Source organism: Osmerus eperlanus, chromosome 8, assembly GCF_963692335.1.
Source record: "Osmerus eperlanus chromosome 8, fOsmEpe2.1, whole genome shotgun sequence".
Lineage (NCBI taxonomy): Eukaryota > Metazoa > Chordata > Actinopteri > Osmeriformes > Osmeridae > Osmerus > Osmerus eperlanus.
This window is the reverse complement of record NC_085025.1, coordinates 5,924,787-5,939,107: the sequence shown is the minus strand read 5'-3', so window position 1 is coordinate 5,939,107 and position 14,321 is coordinate 5,924,787. Positions and strand designations below refer to the sequence as shown.

Genomic DNA, 14,321 nt, shown 5'->3' with positions numbered 1-14,321 from the left:
GTTAATACATCAGTGTGAAATACAGACGCTAAAATGTGTTGCTATGTTACAACCACCAGCCTCCCCCCTCCCCTCTCTCTCGATTTCTACATCTCAGTTACTACAAGTAGCCTACAATAAACATTTTATAACAAAATGTTTCAAAAATGTTTCCTGAAATGTTATGCCTAATGCATTGTTTTCTCCCCCCTCTCTCTCCCCCTCTCTCTCTCCTCGTGAGTCTTGCGTACCTTTACAGGTACGCAAGACTCCATATCCCCCTCAGAAGTATTTACTCCAACTGAAGCACTTCTTTGACCCTTCTCCAATTGAAAAGCAAGTGGTTTCAAGTTTGTGAGATTATATGTAGTCTACAGTAGATATATATCTGGTATTCTCCAGGTATTCTCTTCTAAAATGCACTTTATTTATTGTAGAGGATAATCCCCATCTCAACTCATTTTGGTCTATATCTCTCTTTGGATAGGAATGAAGGTGAAGTGGGGGAGTTTTAGTGAAGGAAACATTTCACAATGTGAGTGTTAACATCTGAATTTCCATCTGTTTGTAGAATAAACAGTATGTTACTTTTGTGATAACAGTGATACTGCATGATAGAGACAGGGTTTTTCCAGAGCCGACTGGTGACTATTCGATCATTGTCAATGAGGAGTATGAAGTCAAGGCTAAATGTGAAACAATTAACAAAATTTTTTGTGTATCCCAGCCTACATCACACACACATGCATACACACGTATACACTCACACACACATGCACACACACACACACACAGGTTACACATGCATTCACGTGCCTGTAAGCACAAACACGCACAAAATTGTCGATGCCAGTTTAGTCAACACTATGGCATGTTACGGTTGGTTGGAATGATCATATTACAACACTAGAACTTTACTGTGACACATTCTGGCCTCTCAACCACACACACACACATGTTTTCAAAACATTTTCGATGTTGTCATATACTAGGGAAATACACAAACAATTTAAAAAACCTCAGGATTATATTGAAGCTTGTAAGGACTTGATGTGAAGCCGATCTGTGTCAATCAATTAATCAAGAAGGCAAGCAATGTAGTATCTATCGGTCTATCGGTCTGTCGGTCTGTCTCTCCCTCTCTCTCCCCCCCTCTCTCTCTCTCTCTCTCTCTCTCTCTCTCTCTCTCTCCTCTCTCTCTCTCTCTCTCTCCTCTCTCTCTCTCTCTCTCTCTCTCTCTCTCTCTCTCTCTCTCTCTCTCTCTCTCTCTCTCTCTTTCTCTCTCTCTCTCTCTCTCTCTCTCCTCTCTCTCTCTCTCTCTCTCTCTCTCTCTCTCTCTCTCCCTCTCTCTCTCTCTCTCTCTCTCTCTCTCTCTCTCTCTCTCTCTCTCTCTCTCTCTCTCTCTCTTTCTCTCTCTCTCTCTCTCTCTCTCTCTCTCTCTCTCTCTCTCTCTCTCTCTCTCTCTCTCTCTCCATCCATCTACTGTACCTATCTATCCAACAGAAAAGCACCTGTCTGTGCCCCCTCCCCCGTGTATTTCACAATGAATGAACAGACAGTCAGTTCAGGTCTGTCCCCCCACCTCCATTCTAACACCTCTACCACCACCCTCTACACAGTCTGTCTATCTTTTCTTCTCTTCTCTTTCTCACCAGACATTTTCTCGTTGGCTTTTTCTCGATGGTATTTTCATGGCAGGCCTATCTTGTAGAGAGGAAAGACCTCACCCCCGTTCCCTTGGTTGTCAGGCGTGGGCCCAACCCTGTCTTGGGGAGCAGGGGGATCTCCACAAACAGTGAGCGTGTGTATTTTTGACACATCACAGCAATCTAAAGGCTAATATTTTCCAAGCATATCGGAGGTTTGTAGGTTAAGCAACATTCACTTAACATTCAACTGAGAGCTTCTCAGTTGGCTGGACCTTTCTTGGAAAGTTTTACATAAGGGTTACCAATTAGGTTATAAATGGTTTTACTATTTGTGTTATATATGTTTTTTGAAAAAACTTGAATTTGTTAATTATTTGTTAATTATTTGTTTTGCATTATTTTCTGAAAACGAAGTGTATTAATTTTTATTTAATCACATAGGAAAATACATTTGTCTGATGTTGCTAAGGACTAAGATGTCTATGTTTGCATGTTTGATAGTTAGGTGTTCGTGCAACAGCAGGAAATATGACTGTTTATCAGATTATGATTAGTTGGAATCTTATCTAATTTATGCTGTAAATAACCACAAGATTTTTAAGAAATGCTAACCTCTAATTTCTTAAAAGACCTGGATACAGTAGAGAGATTAGATTAAAGGAACGAACAGTCAATGCAAGCTAGTTTACTAGTGTACCTCTTTCTGTTTCACACACAAATAAGAGAATATAAAAATTAGGCTTCACTCAATCCTGCACAATCTGTCAAAAAATATATACCCCATGGTTACATTCCCCCAGTGTGGCCTGACAGAAACTCCCTCCTTACCTCTGCCTGGTCTCCCAGACAGGATTGTGGGCGTCTAAAAGCTCTGAAATGCTTCCACATAGCCTCTCTGTGGTCAGGTGCTGCACAACCTTAGCTCACACCTGCTGTTAGCGGTGCCCACATACACACACACACACACACAAACACACACATGCACGCAGGAACCAACCAATGGTGCTTCAGAACACCATAAATAAATGTGCTAAATGTTTTTTTATAGCCTGAGAACTACTACTAAGTGTGCTCTGTGCTTTAGATAAGAATGCATATATATCCGCTGTGTTTCCCAGGAAGAACTAACATTTAAGAAGGTAGAGATTACTTAAAATAGGCTTGATTCACATATAATACATTTATTGCAAATGAAATTGCAAAAAGATGGCACAGTGTTTCCTGTTGGCTCTCAGCATTATAAAACTCTGGGGCTTCCCTTGTCCTTGTTTGTGCAGATAAGTGGTTAGAATCCCCATCTGTTGTAAGGTAAATACAAAGCACTGTAGACAAAGGGATATGTGATATCTGGAAAAGCCCAAACTTGGGTTTTGTCTGACTTGGGTTAGTGCCAATTGGGTCAATCTGTTCGGTTACACTGCTTTTCTAAACTCTCTTGGGAGTTTCTTGCATTGAATTGTTTCCTTGTATTAGAGGATGAATATTAACTAGGTTTTTATCTTGTTATTCTTTTATTACTGCAGGTATCTGGTGTCTTTCCTGTTTGAAAGGGTATGAGTTCCATGAGATTATTTTTTATTAATTATGACAACTTCAAGCTTTCTCAAGGACCTCTTTTCCAATCAGTTCTTTTCTATAAAATTGAAACCTAACATTTTTGGATACAAATCAAGTTTTCCAGAGCTGAGCTGTGCTTGCGTGTCACATAAAAGTCCTCCATTTTGTCTTCATGTGAATGACGATGAATGAGGATGCATGCTGAGTGTTAACTGACAGGTGTCATTGTAACAAAAGGCCGCACAGTGGGATAAGCACATATTCTACTTTAAATGTCACCGTCAAACGTCACAGTAAATACCATGCTCTAGGATGAATAGCCAAAAGGTAGACAAAAGGCTTACACGGAAGATATTCTTCTGCACATAGACCCACATGGATCGCCATGGAGACTGTAATAGCTGTTATGAAAAAGCAGAGACAAATATGCAAAGAGCCTGCTCTTCACATGCGACTGTGGTGAATGAGCTTTATAGCTATTTACATTTTATTCATTCAACATAAGCTTTTATTCAGAGCGACGTTGGCCTGCAAATGGTGCATACTGAAAGTAAAGCGGAAGGTGCATAGTTCTACGGTATTCAGTGGTCAGAGTCAAGTAATAGTCTGTATTCACTGGAAACATTGCAAAATAACCACATCTCAAATTCCAGACACAGAGAACAAAAAATTATATTACAATGCAACAATAACGTCTCAATTACAGTGCAACAGAAATATTGATTACAGCAGCTCTAACATTGATTACAACATTGATTACAGTAGCTCCAACATTGAATACATTAGTTATCATGAACAATTAGACCACAGTTACAACAGGCTATCACGAACAATCCACATCAACCAGGGGATTTCTACAACAAACACAAGATTGCTTCAGCAATGAACAGCAATAACTCTCAACACCAAGAAACCGCATTGAGGAAGTAAACATCGTTTCTGTTCAAAGGCTATCAGGAAACACAAAACCTCTTCTTCTTTTCCTCTTTTTCAAGGCTGAGAACTTCTCACCAAACCAGCCCAGACAGAGTATGTTTTCAAAAATGCTTTTCCAGCTATAGTGTTTATCAGGTTCCACAAGTGAGCTTTCTTGTCTCTTAATCATCTCTCTCTGCCTGAATCATCATCTATCTGGCACCATATCAAGTTCACATCCTGTCTCTTCAAATGAACTCTCACATTTGGTCGGCTGAACCAAAAAGCAGATCATCCACTCTTAGGTCATTGTGTGTACATTAAACAGCAACCCGACCTCTCACCCCCAGGCTCTTTCATACTTCTTCCACACAGTATCTCTGCCTCTCCATGTAGACCGATAAACCCTTTTGAACCAGACAGGCAGGCAGGGGGGAGTGCAGAAAAAACAGTGTCCTAGTAAGAACACTGTCCAGAGGCCCGTCAATAAATAAATTATATATTTTTGTAGCAGTAGTTTGTAGTTTACCTCCAAAGCAACATCCACAGGAGGATTTGAAACTGAGACCTCTTGATCTGCAGTTAGGTGTTCTAGTTACACATGTCCCCTGTCATTGCAGAGAAGGGAGAAGTCACAAATCTTTCGTGGGGCAAACAATCCAGTGCCACTAGGTCAAGGCAGAGGTCCCCACACCTATTTATAGAGCCGGGGTCTAGTACATGAATCTAGCAAAGATGTATTTATGTCACAATGGACAAACAAATACATTACAAACTGAAGTCTGTTAATGTTCATGGACAGTGCAGGTACACATAAACATCTAGACTCTTCCACAGATTAGTCCATTCACAGGTTAGTTTTGTCAAGTCATGACTGGCTTACCACTATTGTGTCTAAATTTAGACTTGTACCTTTAAACAATAGCCACAGATAGGAATCATGTTTGGTGGGCACGTTTTGGTTCACTTGGATATACAGCACACGAGTGGGAAGGTCAGAGCAATATCGGAAAACATGAGTCACCTCACAGAAGGCACCAAAATCCCCTCCAACACACTTATTTATTCATTAAGTAACTAATTTAGTAAAACATTCCCTATGGTAGCTGAGGACATTTGGATACGGTGAAATAACTACTCAGGAATAGATAATCAGCCTAGACAGTCTGCAGTGTAAGGTCATGGTTGGGAGGGACAGGGGAATTTGGAGGGGAGAAATCCGTTTCACTCCCACAAAAAAAAGACAATGCAGTTATGTGGCTCATGGTGACTGCATCATGTTGCATCATGAGTGTTGCTCTGTTTGAAGAAACTGTGGCTAGTATTTGAATAATGTCCCAGCTAAATGAATGTAGAACCAATGCAGAGAGCTGAAAAATCTCTACCAATTCTTACAGCATAATTGTATCCAGCCATGGTCTGCACCTCTCTGTGTCAACAACCACCTCTGGAGGCTGACTCTCCTAACTCAATCGCTCCCCCCAAGGTTTCTTACATTTATTCTCTGAGTTTTCCTAGGATTGTGGGAATTTCCCGCTATGCTCTTTTACATCCTGCAGCAGGGACACATCTTTGGCATGGCCTCAGAGCATTTGACAGGATCTGAAAACTGGAATGGTGAGAGTATGTACTGGTATGTTTTACTTACAGCACGTGTTGCATCTTAACATGAAAGACGCAGAGTTTTTCAACACAGTAAATTGAGTTGCAGTTGGCTGGCCTGGATGTATAATGACACAGTCAAGTAAGAAAACATCCAGTCCATCACACTGTTCTGCAGCAGAGGATGTGCAACCATCTGCAGAGTCTATTCTGAGAGCCTTTCAGAGAAAAATCACACCGTCACTGATTTTGCAGTAAATGAAAGGAACGATTGTATTAGATACATTTCACATAAGGCTCAGATGACCCTTGACCCCTAACGATACTTTTACTTCCTGATGTGAGCACCGCAAGATCTCTGTTCTGAAATCCCCAAAACTTCCCCTCCGCCTCAATCCCAGCTGCCAGATAATGTTCTTAGCAGGCCCTCCATCCGCCCTAGGGTGTGCAGCAGCAGGCTTGGCTGTCTGACTGTTACAGTAGCTCACTAGTTCCACTGAATCACTATTCCAGACCAGCAGAGACGGCAGTGGTCTGGAGGGGCGAAGGGAGGGATTCAGGAAGGGGAGACAAAAAAAAGAGAGAGAGAGAGCAAGGGAGGAATATGTGTGTGTGTTTGGGGGTGTGTGGGGGGGGGTCTGGTCTGGGCCCAGCTGTGCAAAGTAAAAGTCGACCAGACACACCAACATCTGTGATCGTTTGAACTTACTGGGGGAATTCCTCTGTGCTACCGCTGCATGTTTCTATAGTGAGTCCAGAAGTCTGAACAAAGGGAATTGCTGGTTACCACTCTTCAACCCTTCTCCATCCCCTCATCCTGCCATTCAATTACATGATCTATTTTAGTCCAGACAGTGAGACTCTGAGGAGTGAAGGTGAGAGAGACAGAACAAGCACAGCGGTAGTCTGATGTACTAATAGTCCTGAATTAACCTGACCGACTCTGGGAAGGGAGAAATGCAAGGAATTCTACCACAGAACTTGGCAGCGGCTACAAACAGTAGCTCAAAAACGCAAAATTGGAACGAAAAATACGCAATATTAAAATGTATATATAGTATAAATATAGGGTTAAATACAGCCTCCAATCTGAACTGTAAATACATGTTGTTCGGTTTTCCCTGTGTTGCGTGGGTTTGCCAAAGTACAAGAAAAGGAGGGAGTTTCCTCTATTTCTTTCATACTGTAGACAAGATGTTTGGATTGCTGTGAAATCATGCATGCTGGAGTGCACTGCAATGGCTTCTTGTCTTATCAACACAGAGACTTCCCTTCATTTGATCACATCTCCAGAAGGACTGAACATTCTGATCTTTTCTAGAAGGACAAAATAGACAAAAAAAAGAAAAGATTGACATGTGATTATGAATACTTTGTTGTTTGTGGTTATAAATGTATGAATGTTTTGAGTCTGTGTGTGGGGGGGCGGTGAAAAGTACAGACAGACTGGTACACACTGGTCCTGGCCTGTGAGGTTAGAGATCCTGTGCTGCCACTACAAGTGTGAGCGTGCGTGTCAACAGACAGGGCTGGTTGGGGACACACTGTTTTGTTTGCCAGGATACAACAGCTCCACCCTAATCATAGACAGGGAGTCTGGGCCTGGGCGAAGTTGGTAGCGTGTGTCCGAGCATGAGTCAATCAGCCACCCTGCCCAAGAACAGCACAGGGATGTCTCCTTTCTGTTTTACGACAACAAGCAATAAGACAAACAACTCTGCACAAGGGGACTAGCTTCCTCGCCCTGCTTTACAAAGGCAAATATGGATGTACCCGTTCACTCTGATAATCCAGTGTAGAAACTTACATAACATGCTACTATGGTAAAGTTCAGGGGCCTCGGTTTGTTTTCAAACGTGGGTGGGACCCTTTTTTTTTGTAACTGAGGATGCAGCTGTTAAATGTGATTTTCTTAATTAAAAGTGGGTGGGGGGTGGACAGATTGCCATTGCAAGTGTCCCACCCATGAATAATGAAACCTACGTCCCTGGTGAAGTCTCAATAAAAGGTTTAAACAGACAGTATTTTGCATGAGATTGGATTAACATGCGCAAATAGCCCTCCTGAACCCAGTTTCACAAAAGCTTGCTCTCTGACCTGGGAGAGTTGACGATATTGAGGTGTTTTTGTCTCCGTGGTTACAGCATTGGACTGCAGTTCAGGAGGTTGCAGGTTCAAATCCCCCTCAATATTATGGCTTTGGAATAACGTTGAATGCTAAACGAATACATTGTTTATAACATTTACATTGAATCCAGATAGACAGCGAATGGCAGGTTGAGACAGGAGTCACAGGTACAGGGTCTCCTGCCAGCAGGAGCTGATATATCTGCCCCTAAAAAGGAAACCTTCGTGTCTCAGGTGTCGAGATACAATCTGTACTTTGGTCAGGACGATCCAACCTGCTGACTGATGCATTCCTATCCTCTTAACTGTCATCCCACAAACATCATATAGTAGTGGAGTGCTTTTCCCCCTCATGCATCCTTTCACATGCATTTTCGCAAGTAAAAACAAAACAAAAAAACAATCAATCCACAAGCTCATAATCATTTGAAAGTACTTTTGGGTTTGCTTTCTTGAGTGGTGGTGGTAAAGTCTATAACCGCTCTGCTGTCTTTTTGTTCCAGCCTTCTAGCTGTGCGTCTGTGAATAGTAGGCTGTGTAGTTCTACCAGGGACTTTCCAGGTTGCAGGGCATGCGTATGTCTGTGTGCTTGTTTGCATGTGTATGCGTGTGTGTACTTGTATTGCACTCTGTACAGACAATGTGACTGTGGTATGGCCACCATGAAGAGATGCTAAACCGAGTCTGACCAGGCACACACACACAGGAGAGAATTCACAAAACGGAAGATCACACTGTCTGGGGCTTTCACAGGTTTTGAAAATGTGTAGCATGAATTACTGTCAAATTTAGAGGACAACATAACATCTGCAAAACTCGATATAGTACACAGAGGACTGCTGTGAAAATCATAAGCCTGCAAAGAATTAGTGACAGCTTGATGCAAGCTGCTGCATGAAGGAACGTCAAACTTTTCACCCATTCTCCAAAACGGTTTTGACATTCCAGTTTGACACCACTGGCTGTGTGTTCCTGTTCAGGGGAGAGGAGGTCACTGTTTTAAACATGAGGAAGCAAGCCCGGGGGCAAGGAAGGAGACAACAGTGGAAATCCCCCCTCGCTACCTTTCCCTCTCCCTCTCTTTCTCTTCACCTCTGTACCTTTCTCTCTCCCTCTCTTTCCCTTTACTTCTCTACTTTTATTTCTCTTGCTCTATCTATCTATCTCTCTCTCTCACTCCCTCTCTTTTTCCCCCTATTTCTCTTTACCTTTTTCTCTCTCGCTGAGTAGAAAGCCATAGCTGAAGCAGAGAAGCTGCTGTTTCTCATCTCCTTCTGGCGGAAGCCACACATGATCTGTGGTTAGCATACTTTCTGCTTTTCACTTTGAAGTACATGAGAGAAATTTGCCAAGTTTTGCCATGAGGGAATTACATGCATACACGTGCTGGTCACACTTTAACACAAAATAGCAAACTATATTGTCACTCGCTCATTCAGTCACAAGGATAGGCATTGTGCAGCCTTCCTTCTGGAGTTTCCCTCTTAATCACTGCTTCCCTGCTGACTGCTTTGTGTCTCATAGTTTGCCAAGAATACGTTATCTCACACAAGTGACAGAACCACACCTTGGACCTGATGTCCAAGGTGTGGTTCTTCTCTAACCATTCTCTGACAAATCCGATAGGAGAGCATGTTTGTTTACCGTTTATCCATCCCCTTAGTAACCTTGCGTTCTAACCTATGTCATAGTATAATACCACCCCCTGGTGGTATAATGGGGGCACTACCAGGTGGCTGTGAGTTGGAGAGAAGCCGGACAAATGAGACTTTTGTTGAAGCGAAGTCCTGAAAAAAATAGACAGGTCAAATACAGATTTGACTTGGGGTTCATAGTTCCAAAATAAAATAAAATGTCTCCGCCATCTCTAACTTAAAAAACAGATTTCCTCACTAAATGATGTGGATTCTGTGCCTGTCTGTCCTGTATATGAGGTATTTATTCTTTGACAGGACAAATTGCGGGTGTCTGTCACTAGGCTGGTCTGGCTGGTGTGTTGAATGGGTTATTGTGTGCTGTACAAGGCTGTCCTTGTCTGGCCTGGCTGGAGCCTAGACACCAGCATTATACAAAGCTGAATACAAATAATCAGTCCTTCCAAAACACTGTCACCACACCCAATTGTACCAGAGACCATTCAAAATAAACTGATACTAATGGAACCAGATAGTGACAGCTCCTACATGACAGTTCGCAGGGAATACATATTACTGTGTTGGCAGAAAACATGCATTAAAATCACATTAGTGAACATAGTTTCTAAAGTCTTTTCAATACAATTAAGTTGAGATCCTGTGCAAAATCCATGTGTTCTGCTTGTTGTCCATGATCTGACCATGCCAGCACTGAATTAGCTGGTCCTGAATAGTGAGGTCATGAGGTTGGCTCTGTCTAACCCATCCTGGCCCAGAGACCCTGGTCTGACCTCAGAAAGCAGCATTGTAGGACTGTCCGGCAGAATCTGTGACCTTACACAGCTCAGGGTGGGCAGGACACTGAGTGCCTTGTTGATGACAAACACCACCAGTCACATCGCTAGGACTGTTTAGCCTCCGCAGGCATCTCAGAAACATCCACTACAGTCTGGACAAAACAGCAGAAGCAGTTGAATGATAACTGTTTATTTGTTAACAGTTTATTAGGATGTTATCACATACTAAAACTCTGAAATAAGTTAATGGAAAAATTGCTCAGTCAGTACCAGGAAAATAAATACTTGAATTTCAAAAACGGTTTTCAACATTAATGTCAGTGTGTGTATTCCTATAAGAATTTACTTCACTGGAGATTGCTTTGGGTGGGGGGAGGGGGGGGGGGGGGTTATTTAAATTCTGTTTTATTTCTGAATGTTTGCACACTCTTGACTCAAACATACCCCTGGCAATACTGAAATTAAATGAAACATAAGTAAAAAATGTGTTTTCTTATTTGACATACTCCCACCTGTGTTGAGAACAGACCCAGTGGGTTGATGGGAGAGTGAGTCCAAGTATAATCTCCTACCTGGGGAACTACACATCCGTGACCTCTGCCCAGGTGCCTTGGCTGTAAGCCTCAGCCAAGGCTTGTCCAGGTGTTTCTGTATAAACATGTAAGGCTACATGGTGTCTGCTTCCACTAAGACAAATTCTAATGTTGTTCAGTGCTCTACGTGATTTTAAACATACTTACATTAAAATGAAGTGACAAAGTGGCATATTAGTGTTCAATAAAGCAGTTAAACAGGGCAGCAAGTGCTATCTGTGTTCAAGTGCATTAATGTTTAGGCTACTAGGCTTTGACTCAGTTGAATATTCAAACTCTGTAGGAGTAAAGAGCAGTAAGGCCACTGAGAATGGACTCTTTAGCTTCCAGCAAAGTAGCATAAATCTACCAAACTTCCCACACAACGTAACTGAAATACATTGCTTTCCTTCAACTGTTGTGTCCCTCCAACCAAGATCAAGTGCTCTGAAAGACACACATTAGTGATCCTCCTTGACAACTCAAAACAAACTAGGTAATCAAATAACTGAATTAACAAACAGCTTAAGGGATTGGTTAGGTTGTCGTGACAATAGCTGGTACTCGGATGGCGGTTGGTGTGGCTTCCGGATCATTCTCAACCTTGTAAGAGACGCTGGAAGATGGGGCGGTGACCTCAGACTGGCCTGTGATTGGTTCATCCTGGTTGTTGTGACACCCCAGCTCGTCAAAGTATCGCTCGGCTTCTTCAGACAGACGATTGTCTGCGTCGTCCTCTTCTTTCTGTGGGGAGGACCAGGAAATTAATGATATGTTCAAGTCTATACTCTATATTTGGATGGTATGGATGCTGCTTTGGAAAGTTCTCTGCCTGAGAATGTATTGCTTTAAGGATAAACGAGTCAACACGGGGAAGCTATTCTCTGTTGCACTCTTCGATCTTCCATACACAAACCTCTTTCTTCATCCTGTAGTACTCATCGATGGCGTACTGATATTTTGCCGACGTGATGCCAAAAAGGGAAGCCATCCTCTCTCCTACGTAGTCACAAGCTGCATCAAATCACATCACATTTGATTTCTATAGCCCTTTTAACAAGAAATCTCACAGAGGGCTTTATACATGACCATACAACTGCACCTACTCCAACCTAAGACCCTGAAGAAACGGCAAGCTAAAACGTCAGTCTGGCGTTTTAGCTAATCTTGTTGTGTCCTAAGAGGGAGTTACTGTCTAGACATATTTTAGTGTTGAACCTGAGCTTGGGTATATGATGTTAGGTTGTTTACCTGAGATGTTGTTTACCTGAAATGGTGGAGGTGGCAGCCCTCCACATGTGGAACCAGAAATATGGGCCCCAGGTCATCTGAGACTGAACACAACAAACAAACTGTTGTAGCATCAAACAGTGTTTACACACATACTCCCATACATGCACACACCTACTCAATCTCTCTCTGTCACACACACACACACACACACACACACACACACACACACACACACACACACACACACACACACACACACACACAGTCACACATCCTTACAGCATCTACAGGTTTCAACAGATCTTTCTTCTCCGGCTCGTTCTCTTCCCCTTCTTCGTCGTCGGTGCTGTACTCCTCCATGGTCTCTCCACTGGAGAAGTGAATTATCCTGCGAGGCGCCTTCTCCTTCTGCTCTCCATTTCTCCTCTCCAGGTCCCCCAGCTCCACACTCTCAAAGTCCTTACCTGTGTTTGGGCTCTGGGTCAGACAAACAGGCTCCTAATAATCATTATCAAAGAGCTACAAGCTGTCATTAGGGCTTGCTCCAGTCCAGCACTCAGCCATTCAGATTAGCTAGCCTGGTACATGCAATGAACTGGAGAATGTCTAGCGAACAATAAACGCTGGTTTTGTCATATGGGATGAATGGGAACATTTTTGTCAAACTGAATTCAATGGCGACGCAACATCGAGAAGTCAACTTAGTTTAAAACAAAGGGCATGGTGACACACACAAGCTAACAAAGATGCACTGATTATCGCTTTTACATACAGGACGATTGCACCTAACGTGATATTAATCTTCTTATATCAAGTAACCAGGCGAGCCTACCTTATCTAAATCCATGTTTTGGGCCAAAGATACATTGACATTGGTGAGATACAGCGATATTTCAGCCATGGTCCCCTTTTCTTTGTATTCTTGATTGTGTCGCCGAGCCAACACCTCTCTGAATGGGCTAACCCGGAAGTGCGGTCCGCCAATCATTTCTCTTATGCCATGTTACGTAAAGGTAAGCAACGTGCAGCGTTAATGTACGCGTCGAAATGTGTAATTTTGTAATTACAACATTTATGTCTACAAGAAATCAGTGCAATAGGCCTACTACAAGGACACATTTCTTTAATCTTAAGTTCACAACTCGGGCTGAACTTGACTGTGGTTCAATAAAAATGTTCTAGTTAGATCATTGCACGTATCTGGTAAAGGAATCGGGGAACAACTGTATGTTAGCAGACATCCCAACCTGCAGAGACTCATTTCAGGGAGGTGACTTCCCCGGGACGCAATCAGGACGCGCTATATGCACCTGTCTCTACCAGAAATGACCATCGATTTCCAGGAGATTGTATAGCATTTGCGGGAGTTAGGGAGCCGCTATTGAAATGCGGGAGACTCCCGGAACTTCCGGGAGACCTGGGATGTCTATATTAGATATTAGTAATATCTACATTCAACATGACATTCAATTCAACAGACATTCAATTGATTTGAATGTCCTTGTAAATCGTACAGACCTATGAAGTCAGATGGGGCCTGTAGGTGTCAGTAGAGCTCCAACCACATTTTCCCAACCGACCTTCCGTTATACTGACTCAGATCACATCAGGCTTATCGGTAATTGATTCTATCGCTATATGGCTATAAAAAGTGAATTGGGCAGATTTAACCCCAGAAGACAGACACCTAAACGATTAGGAATGGAATTCATAAATAAAATGGTGGCTAAGGAGACCAGTACTTGTATTTATTATGTTGTAGATGATAGGCTATATTGATCACGTAACAAATAATTCAGTATTTCATCAGAAAGACCAATAGGATGAGGAGGACGTGTGTGTGTGTGTGTCAGAAGCACCTGTTATGTCTCACAGCCATACACCGCACTCAGCTGTTAATTGGAGGTATGGACGCAGATAGAGGTTGGGTTTTGTGTGTCAGTGTGTATAGGCTGTATACACTCACATATTCATTACTGTAACGTGTTGGAAGTCATCGCTTCACACAACTGTAGGCCTGTATGTATCATTATTTAATTTTTATGTAACTTGAGTAGGATTGTATAGTCTACAGTGTTGTCTGTATGTGTGTGCGTGTGTGTGTGCATATGTGTGCGTGTGCGCAAGTGGGAGGAAGGATAGGTATGTCATGCTATGCAGAGGACTCTCTCTCTCTCTCAGGTTAATGATAGCATCCATATTGTGGTTTACTCCCTTCTTGCAAAGATGTCTCTCATTCCTAAGTGAGGTGACATC

The 14,321-nt window shown here is 42.5% G+C and overlaps 1 protein-coding gene across 2 annotated transcripts; it reads right to left on the bottom strand.

Moving 5' to 3' along the window:
* Positions 1-10,434: 10,434 nt before the first annotated feature.
* Positions 10,435-13,045, bottom strand: zgc:153383 (uncharacterized protein LOC751751 homolog). 2 transcript variants are annotated; one of them, XM_062468443.1, is made up of 5 exons: positions 12,898-13,045; positions 12,345-12,542; positions 12,100-12,166; positions 11,749-11,846; positions 10,435-11,576 (listed from the first exon to the last, which is right to left on the bottom strand). In XM_062468443.1, the coding sequence occupies exons 1-5, from the start codon at positions 12,964-12,966 to the stop codon at positions 11,370-11,372; spliced, it is 639 nt and encodes a 212-aa protein (XP_062324427.1). In that variant the 5' UTR covers positions 12,967-13,045; the 3' UTR covers positions 10,435-11,369. The 2 variants fall into 2 exon arrangements, with proteins under 2 accessions (XP_062324427.1, XP_062324425.1); XM_062468441.1 differs by having other exon boundaries at positions 12,345-12,563; positions 12,898-13,043.
* Positions 13,046-14,321: the final 1,276 nt, after the last annotated feature.

Bases quoted from the DNA above. Each gene is read 5' to 3' on its own strand.
- zgc:153383 (XM_062468441.1), bottom strand. From the start codon at position 12,966: ATGGCTGAAATATCGCTGTATCTCACCAATGTCAATGTATCTTTGGCC. The intron at 12,564-12,897 runs GTAGGCTCGCCT...AATGATTATTAG, and splicing joins AAAACATGGATTTAGATAAG to GAGCCTGTTTGTCTGACCCA. The intron at 11,577-11,748 runs GTTTGTGTATGG...TCCTCCCCACAG, and splicing joins ACTACAGGATGAAGAAAGAG to AAAGAAGAGGACGACGCAGA.